Here is a 17909-nt window from a genome sequence, read left to right as displayed (position 1 = left end):
TTTTGCTAAGAGCGGCTCGTTGGTCTAGGGGTATGATTCTCGCTTCGGGTGCGAGAGGTCCCGGGTTCAAATCCCGGACGAGCCCGTAATCGAAGGAACTAGTTTAATTTCCTTCGTATTTTGGGGGGGAGTGAAGCTGCTTTTACATTTTTCAGAACCTTTCAACAAAACCTTAAATCGAGTTCAGCAAGTACAGGATGCCCAAAGTTGTAAGTACATAACCTCCCCAAAGTCGAGTAGAGGGGATTAACAGTATACCAGAGCTACATTTGGAATTTCATATAAATTAATCTATATTTTGTTTCACATTTATATCAACTGCCGCAAAGACCAGTTGCGTTTATACTTTGGCCTTCGTGACAAAACCGTTTTTATTATTCATCATCACAAATTATTAAAATTATTTTGTGTGTAGGAAAGCAGCAGAAAGGGAAACGAATAGGCTTTCTTTTTCATTCTTAAAGTTGTGGAACGGTCAACAACAAAAAGAGTGGAAGGTCTATATATTCATAATGCAACATCGCTGGCGAATGAATTGCATAACAACTGGTGTCAATAAATCCTGCTGCAACGTTTTCTAAAGTTCTGGAGGGGGCGGAAAGAATAGCTCTTGCAAAATAGTTAATATGTTTTTTAAAAATCCTGGAATTATGGAAAGAAATGATAAAACGTAGGGCTCGTCCGGGATTTGAACCCGGGACCTCTCGCACCCTAAGCGAGAATCATACCCCTAGACCAACGAGCCAGCCGATAAAATCGTTCTTATTTTTATTCTTCAGGAATGTAACAGCCGTTGCTATGGTCGTTTTAGTTCTCATTTAAAGATAAAGCGTTCTCGATTCCGAAACGGTGACGTGATGTTATTGTTTAAACCAGATCGAGCATCGCATCCTTTTTTTTTCTGAATATTTGTGCATTTCCTAAAGTCAGCAAAATAAGTAATCTCATTCAAAGGCGGATGTGCTTAGGACAGACTATTACTTACACGAAGTATAATGCATATTGCATAGCCGCATTTACATTAAATATGCCTGCGGTTGCTATTACAGCAAACAGCTGAACAGCCCTTCGCACAAGGCTGCGGAAACCCTGGGAGAGTCCCGGAGCTATCGCATCTCTTTTTACCTGCAGCTGCCAGCGGTTTTACTAATCTGGAAAACATTTTTCACTTCCGGATAATATGAAAGATACTATAGAAAGCCCCGCTTCATATAGAAACAAAGATGGGTTTACAGGGTGCTATGTCAAATTAGGGAAACAGGACGGTGAAAGCGGATCCCGAGATGATCTGACACACACCTTTTTAAAGCTATCACCCTCTAGTGCAGGGTTTCCCAACTTTGTCAACTTTAAAATGGGTGGACTTCAACTCCCAGAATTCCCCAGCCAGCATGTGTGGCTAGGGAATTCTGGGCGTTGAAGTCCACCCATCTTAAAGTTGCTGAGCGTGAGAAACACTGACCTAGAAGAAAGGTCCGCTAAATCCATTGCGCTTGTTTCCAAATAAGCGTGCCGTCACGCCTGAGAAACTGGAGAGTTTGTTTGCTCCCAATACAGAACCAACGCGGCTGAGGGAATTGTTTGGAACCCACTTGAGAAGCTTATTGTGCAAGCAGCGTTTGCGTCCGTAGATTTCCGTTGATCAGTCGCACCATGTTCTTCGCGGGCTTGCTTGTTCAACTCTTGCCCGGCGGGTCTCCTTAGCCCACTTGCTAATTCCTCCTCTCCGCCGTCGGATTTCCATTCCTCCCCCAACAATGGATGTGAGGTGGGCGCCAGCGTAACAATGGAAAGGGAAAATAAGTGGGCCCAGGCAGAAAGATGGCTGCGATATCAACGGCAGCAACAGCAGCAAGTGGCGGCCCTGGGAAGCGCGAGACCGGGCCAGCCCGCGCGCTCGCGCTATGGCTGCTCCTGGTGGCTCTTCCTCTCGGCCAATGTAAGGACTGCGGCCGGCCTTCCCCTCTTTCCCCCGAGGGAGGGAGGCGCTTCTTCCCGGCGGGGCGGGGCAGGGCAGGGCAGCGCTTGGCTGAGCCGCGTCCCCTTTAGCTGCTTGAGAAATACAGCTGCAAGCTCACGGGAGCGACCCCCTTGAAATCGAAAATGGGATCCGTAGATGGTGGGGGAGGCAACGATCATCGATAAAATAATGCTTGTTGGAATCGCAAATGCCTCAAAAAGTTCTATAAGAATTTCCTTCTGAGGGTGCACCAAGCATCCTGGACCGGTGCCCACAAAGAAAGGCTCCAATTCTAAATGAGTTTACTCGGGTTTCCCTTGGGCTTATGTTTGAATAAGGTAGAATGATTGAAATGATATTTGTTTTTAATGTAATAACCCTAAAGGAAAGGGAACTGAGGCTATATTGGGAAAGGATAGGCATTGCTTCTCCTTTTTCTTGTTTAGTCTTGCTAGCTTTTAAACAGGGAACTACTGGCTGTAACTATTAATTCATTCCATTGCTTTGAAATGAATAATCCAGATTAATTTTTTGATGCAGAAGTATTTGCATTTTGGTTCCTTAGTGAAACTGCATCTGCACCTGTAGAAACAAATCAGGATCTAGAAAGGTGTTTCTCAACCTTGGTAACTTTAAGATGTGTGGACTTCACTCCCAGGATTCCCCAGCCAGCATGGGTGGCTGGGGAATCCTGGGAGTTGAAGTCCACACATCTTAAAGTTGCCAAGGTTGAGAAACACTGATCTAGAAGATGAAAGTCTCGAGTTGAGAATCATTCAGCTCAAACTGCTTTAACCAATTTTTTTAAGTACTTCTTCAGCTGGACAGTGAATAAACTCCAGCATTTAAAATGTTTTCTCCCCATAACTGGGTACAGGACAGGCACCCTTTGCTATACTTGTGCTTATATTTTAAGGAAGAGGAATGTTCAAGATTAGAAATATTTTAGGAAAAATCCTAAAGCATTCTGGTAATATCTAAACTGTGTATTTGTTGATGAGGATTTTATACTACTTCTCGGTATAGATTTTCAACTACAACTGAATAAAAACAAATTACACCAAGTTAATAGTCAGAAACAGAATAAATTTGCAAGCTGGTTGCTATAGAGGCATGAAAGCCAGCTAGGTGACTTTCGGCCAATCACTCTCTCTCAGCCCAACCCACCTCACAGGGTTGTTGATGTGGGGAAAATAGGAGGCAGGAGAATTAGGTATGTTCATCATTTGAGTTACATGTAAAAAAGGCAGGATAAAAATCTAATGACATATATAGATAAAGAGATAGAGATAAAATAAATAACAACCATCAGCAGCAGAACAGAAGCAACTGAGAACCAACAAAGCTGATGTTGTTCTATGGTTTTTTTTATTCTATGCCCTCTCCCCTAAATCAAGCGAAAATGGCTTTTATGCTTATTAAGAGAAGATATATATTGGGCCAATATAGCCTTCATTATTTCATCTAATACCAAATCTTCTGAGTAGTTTGCTTAGTTTGTGATATTGTGCATGTCACTTTGCTTCATGTAGTCCAAATTTTTCTTTCCAATATCTAGCCAAGTCCTTATCCAAGCCCTCCAATATGTAGCCCTTACAAACAGGATATGAAGAGAACAATATTGCACTAGTGATTTGTCCAGAGATATGATTTCAAGAAATTAACATCCCATTTTAGCTAATGGATAAAAAGATTTGGGTAGGTAAAGCTGAATTGTGTTGAGAGTGGCTTAAAACATCAGTCTTCAAGGAGCCACTGCTAGATTTCAATGTGATGTGAGCTGGTTGTATATGTTGATATAAATATTACTATACGGCAGAAAGTAAGGCCAAAATGTGCGCTTTCTCTACAAATGAGTTATCAAATTGAAACCTTTGAGGAGTGCTCATTGGCTTCATAAGCAATTGTAAAACAGTACTGTTTTGCAGGTATCAACCACCCTATATATACTTGAATACTGGAGTAACAGATTAGAAACATGCAAATAAGGATACCATTGCATTAAGATAACCTTACCCCACCTGCTGCCATCCAGGTATGCTACACCAACTCTCATAATCCCAAAGCCAGCATGATCAAGGCAAATAGTAGATGATTAGATTCTAGACAAAAAAGTCTATAACATGTGCAGGGAGCTGGAGTGCAGGGTTAAGACAAAACCCATTTCATCCTAGATTTTTACTTACAGGGAGCAAGGTTTAGAGTTTAAAGTATTGAACCAGGACCTGGAAATTGCAGGTTTAAGTCCTGCAGGCATGGAAGCTCACTAAATCATTTTGGGTCAATCGCTCTCTCAGCCCAACCTGCCCAACAGGGTTGTTATAGGAAAAACTGGAGTAGGTGTGCCATATATGCTACCATGAGCTCTGGAAAGAAAGGCAGGGTATAAATTTAATAAATTAAACAACACAGCCATTTTGCCATCACCATTCACCATTTTTGTCTTCCTTACTAATCAATATTGGTATCTCAGCTCCTGCAGTCTCCTGCATGGGACCTTCCTCAGCCATCTAAATTTATGATATTTTTAGAAAGAGGTTGCTTTTTGCATAGCTTTGCCTGCCTCTGTTTTCTAATTACCTATCTCTGTATTTTTAATTATGTATTTACATCATTTCTGGTGGGCCCTGGATGGCATCTTATTCTCTGATAGTTGACGTTTCAGCTGTGGAAATGTCCACACCATCTGAACTGTTTGTAGAGGCTGGGACAGATGCAAAGCTTCCATGTATCTTCACATCATCAGAAGAGATCAGTCCTGCAACATCTGTTACTTGGAGCTTTCTACCAGAGGGATCAGTTCTTCTTCCTAAGCCAGTAAGAATGAATATCTAAGGCTAGATATGAAATTAGAATTTGTGGCAAGAGTGGATGATGGATATTGACTGTACAGTACTACTTTGGTCATGTATAAGAATATCTTGTTATAACATACCTCTGCTTTTATCATGCCTGCTCTCCAGACATATGTTTACTTTGCCCATGTTCTGAGACACAAATTATGTTAAGAAATCTTTGAATATTGGCAGTCTCACATCTTGGCAAATTTGCCCAATTATTTCTTCAAGAATAATTTGTTATTTAAAGAGAGAGTATTTTCTTAACACAGATACAAAACAAAATGTTCAGATGACTTCCTTGGAAGTTAGCTTATAAATTCTAATGAGGAATAGAATTTGCTGGCTTAACACTCTCACAAACATTTATAGAGAGGAAAACAGACTGGTTATCATGCTATGAATAACATGTAACTCATGCATATCCTAGCCTAGAAGTAAAGAAGAGAGAAGGGAATGGTGTTTGTTGTGATAGGAAACATGATAATAGAGAAACGTTAGGGGTTAAGTGGCTAGACCAAGGGTTGGTAATCTTTTCAGGCACTGGGTATCATTATTAAATCCTATATGAAGGCCCAGCTGCCTTATGCATATATGAGCATGTGCATACAGTGGGGCAAAAAAGTATTTAGTCAGCCACCAATTGTGCAAGTTCCCCCACTTAAAAAGATGAGAGAGGCCTGTAATTTTCATCATAGGTATACCTCAACTATGAGAGACAAAATGGGGAAAAAAATCCAGAAAATCACAGTCTGATTTTTAAAGAATTTATTTGCAAATCATGGTGGAAAATAAGTATTTGGTCAATATCCAAAGTTCATCTCAATACTTTGTTATATATCCTTTGTTGGCAATGACAGAGGTCAAACGTTTTCTGTAAGTCTTCACAAGGTTTTCACACACTGTTGCTGGTATTTTGGCCCATTCCTCCATGCAGATCTCCTCTAGAGCAGTGATGTTTTGGGGCTGTCGCTGGGCAACACGGACTTTCAACTCCCTCCAAAGGTTTTCCATGGGGTTGAGATCTGGAGACTGGCTAGGCCACTCCAGGACCTTGAAATGCTTCTTACGAGGCCACTCCTTCGTTGCCTGGGCAGTGTGTTTGGGATCATTGTCATGCTGAAAGACCCAGCCACGTTTCATCTTCAGTGCCCTTGCTGATGGAAGGAGGTGTTCACTCAAAATCTCACGATACATGGCCCCATTCATTCTTTCCTTTACACGGATCAGTCATCCTGGTCCCTTTGCAGAAAAACAGCCCCAAAGCATGATGTTTCCACCCCCATGCTTCACAGTAGGTATGGTGTTCTTTGGATGCAACTCAGCATTCTCTCTCCTCCAAACATGACGAGTTGAGTTTAGACCAAAACGTTCTACTTTGGTTTCATCTGACCATATGACATTCTCCCAATCCTCTTCTGGATCATCCAAATCTCTCTAGCAAACTTCAGACAGGCCCGGACATGTACTGGCTTAAGCAGGGGGACACGTCTGGCACTGCAGGATTTGAGTCCCTGGCGGCGTAGTGTGTTACTGATAGTAGCCTTTGTTACTTTGGTCCCAGCTCTCTACAGGTCATTCACTAGGTCCCCCTGTGTGGTTCTGGGATTTTTGCTCACCGTTCTTGTGATCATTTTGACCCCACGGGGTGAGATCTTGCGTGGAGCCCCAGATCGAGGGAGATTATCAGTGGTCTTGTATGTCTTCCATTTTCTAATTATTGCTCCCACAGTTGATTTCTTCACACCAAGCTGCTTGCCTATTGCAGATTCAGTCTTCCCAGCCTGGTGCAGGTCTACAATTTTGTTTCTGGTGTCCTTCAACAGCTCTTTGGTCTTGGCCATAGTGGAGTTTGGAGTGTGACTGTTTGATGTTGTGGACAGGTGTCTTTTATACCCATAACAAGGTCAAACAGGTGTCATTACTACAGGTAACGAGTGGAGGACAGAGGAGCCTCTTAAAAAAGTAGTTACAGGTCTGTGAGAGCCAGACATCTTGCTTGTTTGTAGGTGACCAAATACTTATTTTCCACCATGATTTGCAAATAAATTCTTTAAAAATCAGACAATGTGATTTTCTGGGTTTTTCCCCCCATTTTGTCTCTCATAGTTGAGGTATACCTATGATGAAAATTACAGGCCTCTCTCATCTTTTTAAGTGGGAGAACTTGCACAATTGGTGGCTGACTAAATACTTTTTTGCCCCACTGTATGTAACCTCACATGCAATCACATTTCCACAGACCATGGAAAACACAGTTGCTAGACAACAACAGAAATGTATTCCAACATATTGTCATTTTTAAAAATAGGAAGACTTTTCTTTCATTTTTCTGTTATATACAGCTCTCATTTCTGTCTTCTTCATGTATTATGGATTCTCCCCTGTCATAGGTACCCAAAATGGTAAGTTGTGTATCTTGACTTCAGTAATATTTCAAGTGGCGTTATATCTCTTCAGAATGCATGGACTGAGGCCAAAGGCTTCAAACCTAGTCATACATGCTTCTAACTTGAGAAGCTCCACTAATGAATGTGAGATTGATTTCAGAGTAAACATACATAAGATGAGAAGTCAGGCAGAACAATCCAAGGATCTTATTTTTTCTGAATCCAATGATTATCATGCATAGAGACTGAGTTTTGTGGTATCACCTTTGTCCCTCAATATGGTGACTTCCAATATATTGAAACTTCCATTATTCATGGACTAGTGACCCAACACACACATAGAAGCTACCTAGTATGTTAAATTCCATATAGGAAATGTCACCAGTGTTAAAAAAGAAGAGAAACTAAATCTCGGTGCAAAACAAATGTTTATTTGTCTATTATTACAGTTTTTCTATTTCTCTGATGGGAAAGAATACAATGGGAACAATGCACCATTCAGTGGCAAAAGTGGCTGGGATGGAAACCTTGATGAGAAAGATGCATCCATCAAGATATCAAACATGCAACCTGCTTATAATGGCACTTATCTCTGTGATGTTAAGAACCCTCCGGACATAGTCACTGAGCCAGGACAAATTGAAGTTAAAGTTTGGAAGAAAGAAATAACACCAGTCCATGAAAGAATAGAAGCCATCCCTGAAGAAGTAGACCTTGGCCCTGAAAATACTACAGCCAGCCTCCGAACTTCCGGAGGAATTTCATTCAACAGGGCATCACCCTGGCCACTAGTATTTCCATTCTGCTGTATCTTAGCATCTTTCGCAAACTCTTTGTTCTTAAAATAAAGAACAATTTGGGTTATGCTAATTATCTGCCATCTTATTTATTTGATCCTTGATTTGGATGTTATATACGATCCTATACTTTGCCTGCTTTAAAAATCAAATTAATTAAAATATACTATTTTAGTATATTTTAATATACTAACTACATATTCATAGTATACTTTATGGAAGTATATTTTCCTTAATATAATTTGGAAAAGTTAAGCCTAGTTATAAAAGAAAATCTCACACTTTCAGCATTTCAACTCACTGAGAAATTCTCAAGCAGTTATAAATTTGAGGGGCACAAATTTTTGTAGACTTGCACATACTAGCCCTTGTCAAGGCAAAGCAGGACTGGAGTCTGACAGGGTTTGGCTATATTTGATCTGTCTATTATGCTCAATCTACTTGTATTACTTCGCCTCCAATAACTTTTATGCACTTGCTTACCTGCAACCCCTTGTTACAGCCTTTCCCTCTCCAAAGCTTAGAGGCTTTCAGTAGGATAGCCAAAGATAGTCTACCCACCCCCATCTTCTCCTGGGCCTGCCTTTCCCCAGCCCAGCTAAGTCATGAGATGGGGCAGGTAAGGAAGGGACGTGGAGGCCAAGGTAGGCTGCCTGACATCAGTGCTGGGAATTCCACTTGTGTACCAGCCACTAAACTGGGGAAAGTCTGAATGGAAGAGGGAGAGAGAAAAGGCAGTAGCAGGGGCCACCATCCAGCACATTCTGCTCTATCTGTAGGAACTAGAACTGCCAGCAATAGCTTAGTTAGCTGGTAGAGGCAGAAGCAACATGGGTTCTCTCATATGGCAGACAGAAGTCACTCAGGTTGCATGTCTTTCTTCAGAGTCACCTCTTCCTACATGAAGGAAACCAGGAAGAGAATTAGCACCTCTCTTTGGCTTTCCCCCCATCATGCATTTCATACTTGGGCTCTGGAAGAACAAAGCAGTTTTATGAAAAAGTCCCATCCTCCCAAGAGAAAGAAAAAAGAATTGAACAAGGGACAAAGCATCCCAAGCAGCTCTCCCCATGTGGTGAGCCATTTCGATGGTGCTGAACTACAATGCCCAGCAACCTCTAGCTTGGCCAGGCTAGCTGGCCTGCTTGAAGTTGCAATTCAGCAACATCTGGAGGGCTACAGATTATTAATTAAAATATAATAGTTAAACGAATAAGAATTTATTTCTTGCCAGGTCCTATAAAACCTTTAGTTTTATTTGGGGGGGGGAGCAGTTGATACAAATTCATTTATCATTTTTGAGGGTCATGGCACCACAAAATTTGAGAAAACCTGTATTATTCTTTTTGAAGTTTCTTAACTATGGACCAGCCAGTAAGAAAGGGTTCCCTTTTCATATGTCTTTGTTGTGCAAATCACATGTTGAAAGTTGCACTAAGTTATGTCATTATCAACAATAGCTTTCCTTTTTTTCTTGTCCTGCCTCTCTACCACCACTCTAAGTAAATTCACATTCATTTGTAAATTGCCCTCTGGATAACTGAGTTATTTACTTCTTATCTTCCAGATTTCATGAATGCGTAACCTGATGATGTTTTATTCCTGAGAGTCAGTAGCTACAGGGATAGTTTCCTGATAAAGGCAGGAAACGCTTTCTTCCTTGGAACACCACTACAATTCTCTTTCTTAAGCCTTTAACTAAAAGAAATTTGTTCCAACCCTTGTTCTGACTCCCATCTTGTTTTCAGCTCCTTTTGGTTTCTTTTTTGACATTCAGTTCTAATCCTGTCCCAAGCTCCAAATTTTTTCCAATCTTGATACTAGTAAAGTTAATGAGTAAGCAGAGGCTTGGACACATCCAAATGCAAACATTGACCAAGTAAGGGAAGGTTTATAATTAGATTCTTCGTTCCTTCAATGTAGAAACTGCCTTTGAAGTTGTAGGATACATTTTTGTGCTGCAGGTCATACTTCTATCAGCCCCCAAGTGACAGACTTTTGAATCCTGTTATGTGACTGTAGACCGATTAGCCTGGAAGTGAATGAGCTGTGGTTGGAAGAGTTCTTTCAACACAGCAAGCAAGAGCGGAGGCTCATTTGCCAAATTCATGTGTTTATTGCTGTTTATTTATAAAAGAATATATTCATTTTTTAAAATCAAATTTATATCTGGTATATAGTTGCCATCCTTAGAAGTGTTTTGGAACAATTTTTCTTTGCCCTTTGAATCCGTTTCTCAGGTATTTGCAAACTATAATTGGGTATCCTGGTAGCTCAGTATCTGAAAAAACAGGAAGGTTCCTTGTTTAGGATTAATGAAAGAGGAAGGCAGGTGAAAAAAGAAAGGTGAAAAAGAAAGAACAGGAGGAATCCCATGTGCCAGTAAAAAGTTTGTTTGTTTGATGCATTTTGGAAAACACATTCTTTTTGTATATATTCAAAATAATTCAGTAAAAAACTAAAATAGAGTAGCATCAAGTTACAGATACAAACAAATTATTTATTTGAAAAATTCTTATGTCTGTTAGAAGGTTTCAAAATAAGAACGTTGCTATAAAAAGCACAAGAATATCTAGAAGGAACATGACAATTGTTAAAACATATAGCATATGCTTACTTTTATTGTGAACGAAAAGTGGGAAAAAAACTTTGACTCCAACAAAGACAAAAGGCCCATTACTGGTTTACATTCTGGCATGTCTATAAAATAATTGACTGGCATAATGGCAAAACTAACTAAAGTTGAGGGTAGCTGTGATGATTTATACTGCAAAAGGATATTGTGGGCTGCAGTGGCAAAATTCTTAAAGAGAGAGGTTTAAATCAAGGGTAGATACTGAATATCTTCATGTGATCCCTTAAAGCAGGGTTCCTCAACCTCAGCAACTTTAAGATGGGTGGACTTCAACTCCCAGAATTCCCCAGCCAGCCATGCTGACTGGGGAATTCTGGGAGTTGAAGTCCACCCATCTTAACGTTGCTAAGGTTAAGGAACCCTGCCTTAGAAGGTAGAATGTTCAAGAGTAGAATCCACTTATTTTAAACGAGACTATCTCGTTGTCCTCCTCCCAGCATTGCGCTGCCCAAAAAGATAAATTTCTTAAGGACATGAAAGAAAACAACTTGGGCAAAATAATGTTATTCAGCAACCAAGCCAGGAAGCCCATTGTCTTGGCTCCATGTAGCAGAACAGGAACAATTCTAAATCCAGATTTTTTTGGTTCATCAGCAACCATAGTGGCCTAGCCATTACACCTTTTAAAGGAAATATAGAGTTCAAAATCTACACGTAAGCAGATATAGACATTTCCTTAAAGAATACAGAGATCCCACAATTATCAACAGTGGTACTTCTTGGCAACTTACAGTGGAAAAAACAAATTCAGGCTACAGGGAGGGGGTAGGGTGGGGACACACTGCAAGAATCCACTGCAAACAAATAGCAAATTGAGGGGGAAAAAAATCACTGAAGAGTTATTTATTTATTTGCAAGTGCTTTGTCTTCTCAGGTCACCCAATCTATACCTCATCGTTACTTCCATGACCCTAAATCCAGTTTGTTTGTTTTTAAAAAGAATGGTCATTTTGGGGGGGGGGGTAGCTCAGAGGTAACCCAGGAGATGACTTGTGGCTTCCATCCTTCTGCAACTTTGCTTGAAAAGGATCAATCCCATCTCTGTGGCAAATTAATTAGAAGTCAGCAAGAGGATTGACTTGTATTTTCAGTCTATGCAGGTTTGCTCAAAACTAAAGCAAGCAATGGTAAGATCTTTAGTGCAAAGTACAGTGGGGGTAGAGTGAGCCACAAATTAACCATCCAACCTTTAGACCCATGTTTTTCTCAAACAGCAGGGAAAGTGATAGAACTTTATTGCACAAATAAACAGAGACAAGCACTTTAAAATACTGAGTGCAAAGTACACAGTCCTTTGGATACATTTTCTTCTGTTCCAGTTTATATTTTATTGGGGTTTTAAAATTACAAAGTTAAAAGTTAGAAATGAAAAAGAAAATTGAAAATACAAATTATAAAGAAAAGGAAAAGAAAAGGTGAGATAAAGTAAAAGAAAAAGAAAAAAGATATGAAAAATAGAGAACTTCCAATCTATCTCTGGCCTTAGGAATAATAAGAGTATCATAAGTGCTAATTTTTAATGCATTAAGTAGGAATAATTCTTTGTCAAAGCATATCCCATTACATTTATAATCTAATCTTCAAATCCCAATGTAAGCTTCGCCCCGCCTGCATTTTGCAAATAGTCCATCAATGGTTTCCATTCTTTAAAGTAATAATTATTTGAGTTTTCTTTTAATAAGCAAGTCAGTTTATCATTTTCTGCCATTTCCATCAGTTTTAACAATCATTCTTGTATTGTTGGTAGTGTCTGGGTTTTCCAAAATTGTGCATAAAGAAGTCTTGCTGCAGTAATCATGTATTGAGTAATTCTAATAAGATGTTTTCCTATTTGAAAATCCATTATTCCCAGCAGGAATAATTCTGGTTTAAATGGAATCTGTATTTGTAGTATGCTCTGCATCAAGGTTTGTATTTGAGTCCAAAATTTCTTTGCAATTTCACATGTCCACCACATATGGTAAAACAACCCTTCTTGTTGGTTACATTTCCAAACGTTGGAAATTGTCCCATACATCTTTGATAGTCTTTGGGGTGTCATGTACCATCGATACAACATTTTATTAAAAATTTCTTTCAAATTATAACATAAAGTAAATTTTAATCCTTTAGACCACATATTTTCCCATTGCTGCATATGTATATTATGTCCAATATTTTTTGCCCATTTAATCATGCATTCTTTAACTTGTTCTTCAACCATTTCTTCTCTCAACAATAATTTATACATTTTTGGTATTAAATGTTCATCTGTTTCACATAATTGAATTTCAAATTCTGATTTATTCTGTTCAAATCCAAATTCTTTTTTATCGATTTTAAATTTTTCTTTATATTGCATATAAGAAAGCCATTGAAAAGTATGTCCTTCTAACACCAGTTGCTCTTTTGATTTGATTTTATATTCTCCTTGTTCTTTTTCTAATAAGTCTTTGTATCTCATCCATTTATTTTTATCTCTTGTTTCAGTTCTATAGAATGCGTCTTGTATAGAGGTCCACATTGGCATCTTAGGGCATAAAAGTGGTCTGCATTTAGTCCAAACTTTTAATAGAGATCTTTTAATATAGTGGTTTTTAAAGTCCACATTAACTTTAACTTTATCATACCACAAATATCCATGCCATCCGAATCTCAAATTATAACCTTCCAAATTTAATAATTTTTCATTTCTCAAGGTAATCCATTCTTTAAGCCATACTAAACAGCAAGCTACATAGTACAATTTCAAATCAGGAAGACCCAAACCACCTCTTTCTTTCACATCTTGCAAAACTTTATATTTTATTCTTGGTTTTTCCCCTTGCCATATAAGCTTAGAAATGTCGCGTTGCCATTGTTTAAAGGGTGCTTCTGAAGTCAATATTGGAATTATCTGGAAAAGATATAGAATTCGCGGCAAAATATTCATTTTAATCACCGATATTCTTCCTAGTAATGACAATTGTAACTTTTCCCATCAGTCTAAATCTTTTTTAATATCTGTCCAGAGTGGAACATAATTATTCTGAAATAAACCAGCATTCTTAGATGTCAAATATACTCCCAGGTATTTTATTTTTTTCTCTATTGTGAATCCAGTTAGTTCATTCAATTTCTTCTGTTGATGAAAATCCATATTTTTAGTTAAAACCATTGTTTTTTGTATGTTTACTTTGAATCCTGCTAGCAACCCAAAGTCTCTGAGTTTTTGCATTAATGATTCGACCCCCTCCAATGGGTTTTCTAAAGTAATGACTAAGTCATCAGCAAAGGCTCTTAACTTATATTCTTCTTTTTTAACTCTTATTCCCAAAATGTTATCATCTTGTCTAATATCTCTAAGTAATACTTCTAGAACCAATATAAATAATAATGGAAACAAGGGGCATCCTTGTCTCGTACCTTTTTGAATTTCACATGGTTTAGTAAAGTCTCCATTAACAATTATTTTTGCGGTTTGTGGTATATATATTGATTTAATCCATTTAACAAAGTTTTCCCCAAATTTCATAGAATCCAAAACTTTAAACATAAAGGGCCAATTTAAATTGTCAAAGGCTTTTTCAGCATCTAAAAATATCAAAGCTGCTTGTTTTTCATAATGTTGTTCCAGGTATTCTAATATATCCAAAACATTTCAGATGTTATCTCTAATTTGTCTTTTCGTTAAAAATCCTGCTTGATCCTGATGGATAAATTTTACAAGAATATTCTTCATTCTTTCCGCTAGAATTGTTGTAAATATCATAGTCATTGTTCAATAGAGATATTGGTCTATAATTCTTGTCAGGGTCAAATCCTGTTGATCTTTTGGAATCAAGGTAATATGGGCTTCTTTCCAAGTTTCTGGCATTACACCTGTGTCTCAAATTGAATTCATAGTCATTTGTAAAGGAAGACAAAGCTCCTCCTCAAAATATTTATAGTAAGCCGCTGATAAACCATCTGGGCCAGGGGCTTTTCCACAATTAATTTTCTTAAAGGCAGTTGACATTTCCTCTAATGTTATGGGATCATTAAGTAATTTTCTTTGTTGATCAGTAAGAATAGGTAATTTTTGTTTAGACAAATATTTATCAATATCATCTGAATGAACATCTTGTTTTTTATATAATGATGAGTAATAACAAAAAAAGGCCTCTTGAATGCCTGCGTTATCCATTAAAATCTTCCCATCATGTTGTATATTAGAGATTAATCTTTTCTGTCTTTGTTTACGCAATTTATAAGCTAGCCATCTACCTGGTTTATTTGCAAATTCAAAATATTTCTGTTTCGTAAATTTCAGTTGAGTTTCTAATTCCGGTATCATTAACACTGACATTTGTTTTTGTAAAAATTTAATTTGTGTATTCAAAGTCTCATCTAATGGATTGTTTCTCATCTCAATCTCTTTGTTTTTAATTTCATCTAAAATCAGTTGCATCTTCTCTTGTTTTTTTCTCTTCAACTGGGCATTATATTGAATGAAGTAACCTCTCATATAAGCCTTGCTAGCATCCCAAACAGTCTCTGTGTTAGTACCTTTATTCATATTCAATTGAAAAAACTCTTATCTTTTTTTTACAAGTATCTACTATTTCTTTTTTCCGTAAAATCGTCTCATTTAATCTCCATCGAAATGTACTCTTTTTCCCTTTAATAGTCAACTTAACAGGATTATGGTCTGAAAAAGTCTTAGGTAATATTTCAACTTTAGTAACATCCATCAACAGAGTTTTAGAAATCAAAAACATATCTATTCGAGAAAAGGACTTAAATCTCTCAGAATAATATGTATATTCCTTGGAATTTCCATTTAAAAGTCTCCAAATATCTTGTAAATCCAACATGTCTTTCAAATCAAAGAATGTTTGGGGTAGTTTTCCTTGTTTAAGTCTCAGCCCCTTTGGGGACTGTTTGTCTTCCATTGGAGAAATCACCCCATTCCAATCACCTATAAGGCACCAATTCTCTTCTGTTCCAGTTTAAAAAGCCTCTTAGATATAATGGTAGATTAAGGGAAATGTGACACACAGTAGAAATGGAATTTGTAGTATTAGAAAAATAAAGGTGGAGATAAATTACTTACATGTGACCTTCCTTCTTTGCTTCCTTCACTGTATCGTTACTTAAGTATTTTTTAAATAAAAATTATTATCTGCCTGGATAGTCAAAGAAAGAGTTAAGTTTTATCTTCCCATGTGCCCTGTTAATTCAAGTTCTAGAGAATTGTGCTGATGTTACTGCAAGTCTGGCTACCTCCCTTAATGCTCTGCCTTGCTACAGACTGGCATCAAAAGGTTCTCTGTGCATGAACAAAGGCCTCCCTCAATACATGTGGAATCACTACAGCAGCAATTACAACATTCTGATCAGGTCCATTTATTCGTCATCAGCATCTGATTGCTACCCCCTGCCCTTATCATGAAATGGTCTCTGCTCGAAATATGCAGTTGTAAGAAAAAACTGCAGTTTTGAAAGTGGTATGCAACATTGTATTATGACACAGCTGATATAACAATGATTAATACATATAAAAATTCAAATCCTAAAAGTGAACCATATAAGGTCCCCCAGATAACACTCCCTGAAGCTTCTTAGATTTATTAGGAGCATCTTCCTTGTTGTTTCACAAGAGGATCAGATATCAAGAGGAAGTAAAATCATTCCAGAGCAAGACGACTGCCTCAGGCAGTTTCTCCTGAGCTCTCCAGCCATTCATATATGCTCTGAGAACAATGGAGATTTTAAAGTTTATCTTGCACCCCATAAACTGGCCTGCAGTCCTTGATGTAGGATTCAGCTGGCAGTCTAGTTGGCTTCTGTATCTGAATGGATGAGACACGTTTTTTTCTTTGGTCTGAGCTACCAGAATGTCTTGGCTAGGTGTACAAAATCATTACAGATACAAAGCAGCCTTCTAAATTTTATGCAAAGTAAGTAAATAATTTGAACTATTTTTCAGCACATATTTCAGTTAACAAAGAACTATGTATGAGTATATTTCTGTTTAATATTTAGAAAATTATGTAGTAATGTATGTGGCTTACACAGGTATGTTATTTCAAATGTTTCAACATAAATTTATAAAAAAATTGGAATGTATTTATGATATATATAATATCTATATGTTTAATGTTTGGCTATATATAACTCACTTTGTGATATTTCCCCCTTGCATAAAAACATCTCAGTTGTCTGTGGAATACCATATGCCCAAAGATAAACTGTGTATTAGCCCACAACTTGTACAAATTTCTGATTTTCTGAAAAAAATGCTTGATTTGCTGAACTTTGTGATCAATTATCTGTTAATGCATACATTAATAATTTTATATTATCATTGCATTAAAAAAAAATATTTTGTATTTATACAAGTTAAAATGGGCAACTCACAGGCTACTTCTGACCAACCAGCTTTTAAAAAAAAAAATTCAGCCCCCAGAATCCTTGAATATCAAACTGCTGAAAGTTGACATGAGTTTTATTTTTTCCCATTTTTAAAAACAAAATATTTCAAACCTCCAAGAAAACCCAGAACAGGTGTTTTACTTTTACAAATGTAAAGAATGGGGCTTAAATATTTGGTCTCCCTATATGGCAGTATCACTTCTGTATCCCAGAGCCCTGATAAATAAATAAAAAGTGCAACTGTTGGCTGGAAAAAGTGTGTTCATTCTTGACATACACAATTACAAATATGTGTGTATGTGTGTATATGCACACATATAAACACATACTATCTGTGTAATTACATTGATTTTTCTATCTTTTTGTCACCCTGAATTATATTCTTTTATTAAGAAATAAGGCAACATCTAAATTACAATTTCAGATGAACACTATGTCAAATTTGTGTATTTCCAGCTTAGTGTTATTTAATTGCTTGCCTTGTCTGCGATTTCATGAGAGGCACTCTTCATTTTGAAACACTTCTGACTTTTATTTTGGAGGGAAGCATTGTCAGTAGTCTGGAAAGGCTTTCTTATCTAGTACTGTTTCCTTCTTACCTTTATCTAGTACTGTTTTTTTCCTTGTCCAGTGACTAATCTTTGGTCTCCCTTCCTGCTCTCTCTTTGCACCTTCAGGATTCTCTTGTGCTCCAAGAACCATTTATTGGCATTAGATTGTGGATCTACCTTTCTACATCTACATCTATATCTACATCATCTTAGAACTCTAATGCTTAAAAGCAGTGTGTGGTTAGCCACCTGGTCCAGTCTAGTTAGACTCATCAATACCCTGTACTTCCATCAATATCTAGCCAATAGTGTTTCTCAACCTTAGCAACTGTAAGATGTATGGACTTCAACTCCCAGAATTCCC

General features: G+C 37.7%; 1 protein-coding gene and 2 non-coding genes across 3 annotated transcripts; 2 read left to right on the top strand and 1 right to left on the bottom strand.

Annotated features, from left to right (window-relative positions):
* The first annotated feature begins 13 nt into the window (after positions 1 to 13).
* On the top strand, positions 14 to 85 carry TRNAP-CGG (transfer RNA proline (anticodon CGG)). Its single transcript has one exon. It is a non-coding gene; the product is annotated as a tRNA-Pro (tRNA).
* A 588-nt stretch (positions 86 to 673) lies between these two features.
* Positions 674 to 745, bottom strand: TRNAP-AGG (transfer RNA proline (anticodon AGG)). The gene has a single exon. It is a non-coding gene; the product is annotated as a tRNA-Pro (tRNA).
* A 1032-nt stretch (positions 746 to 1777) lies between these two features.
* Positions 1778 to 8035, top strand: LOC103056730 (myelin protein zero-like protein 1). Its single transcript, XM_088144445.1, has 3 exons — positions 1778 to 1939; positions 4614 to 4777; positions 7637 to 8035. Exons 1-3 carry the CDS (start codon positions 1822 to 1824, stop codon positions 8033 to 8035), a joined length of 681 nt encoding a protein of 226 aa, XP_088000571.1. The 5' UTR covers positions 1778 to 1821.
* The last annotated feature ends 9874 nt before the right edge of the window (positions 8036 to 17909 follow it).

The sequence above is a fragment of the Python bivittatus genome, unplaced genomic scaffold (genome assembly GCF_059951505.1).
Source record: "Python bivittatus isolate LINGU-HERP-01145 unplaced genomic scaffold, Pbiv_v1 ctg000350_np1212, whole genome shotgun sequence".
Taxonomy (NCBI): Eukaryota; Metazoa; Chordata; class Lepidosauria; order Squamata; family Pythonidae; genus Python; species Python bivittatus.
Note: the sequence above shows the minus strand (reverse complement) of the source record. Positions and strands in the feature narration are given on the sequence as shown.

Excerpts from the sequence above, each read along its gene's own strand:
- LOC103056730 (XM_088144445.1), top strand. The coding sequence starts at position 1,822 with ATGGCTGCGATATCAACGGCAGCAACAGCAGCAAGTGGCGGCCCTGGG. Across the intron at positions 1,940-4,613 it reads GGCTCTTCCTCTCGGCCAAT|TTGACGTTTCAGCTGTGGAA; the intron begins GTAAGGACTGCG and ends ATTCTCTGATAG. Across the intron at positions 4,778-7,636 it reads CAGTTCTTCTTCCTAAGCCA|TTTTTCTATTTCTCTGATGG; the intron begins GTAAGAATGAAT and ends CTATTATTACAG.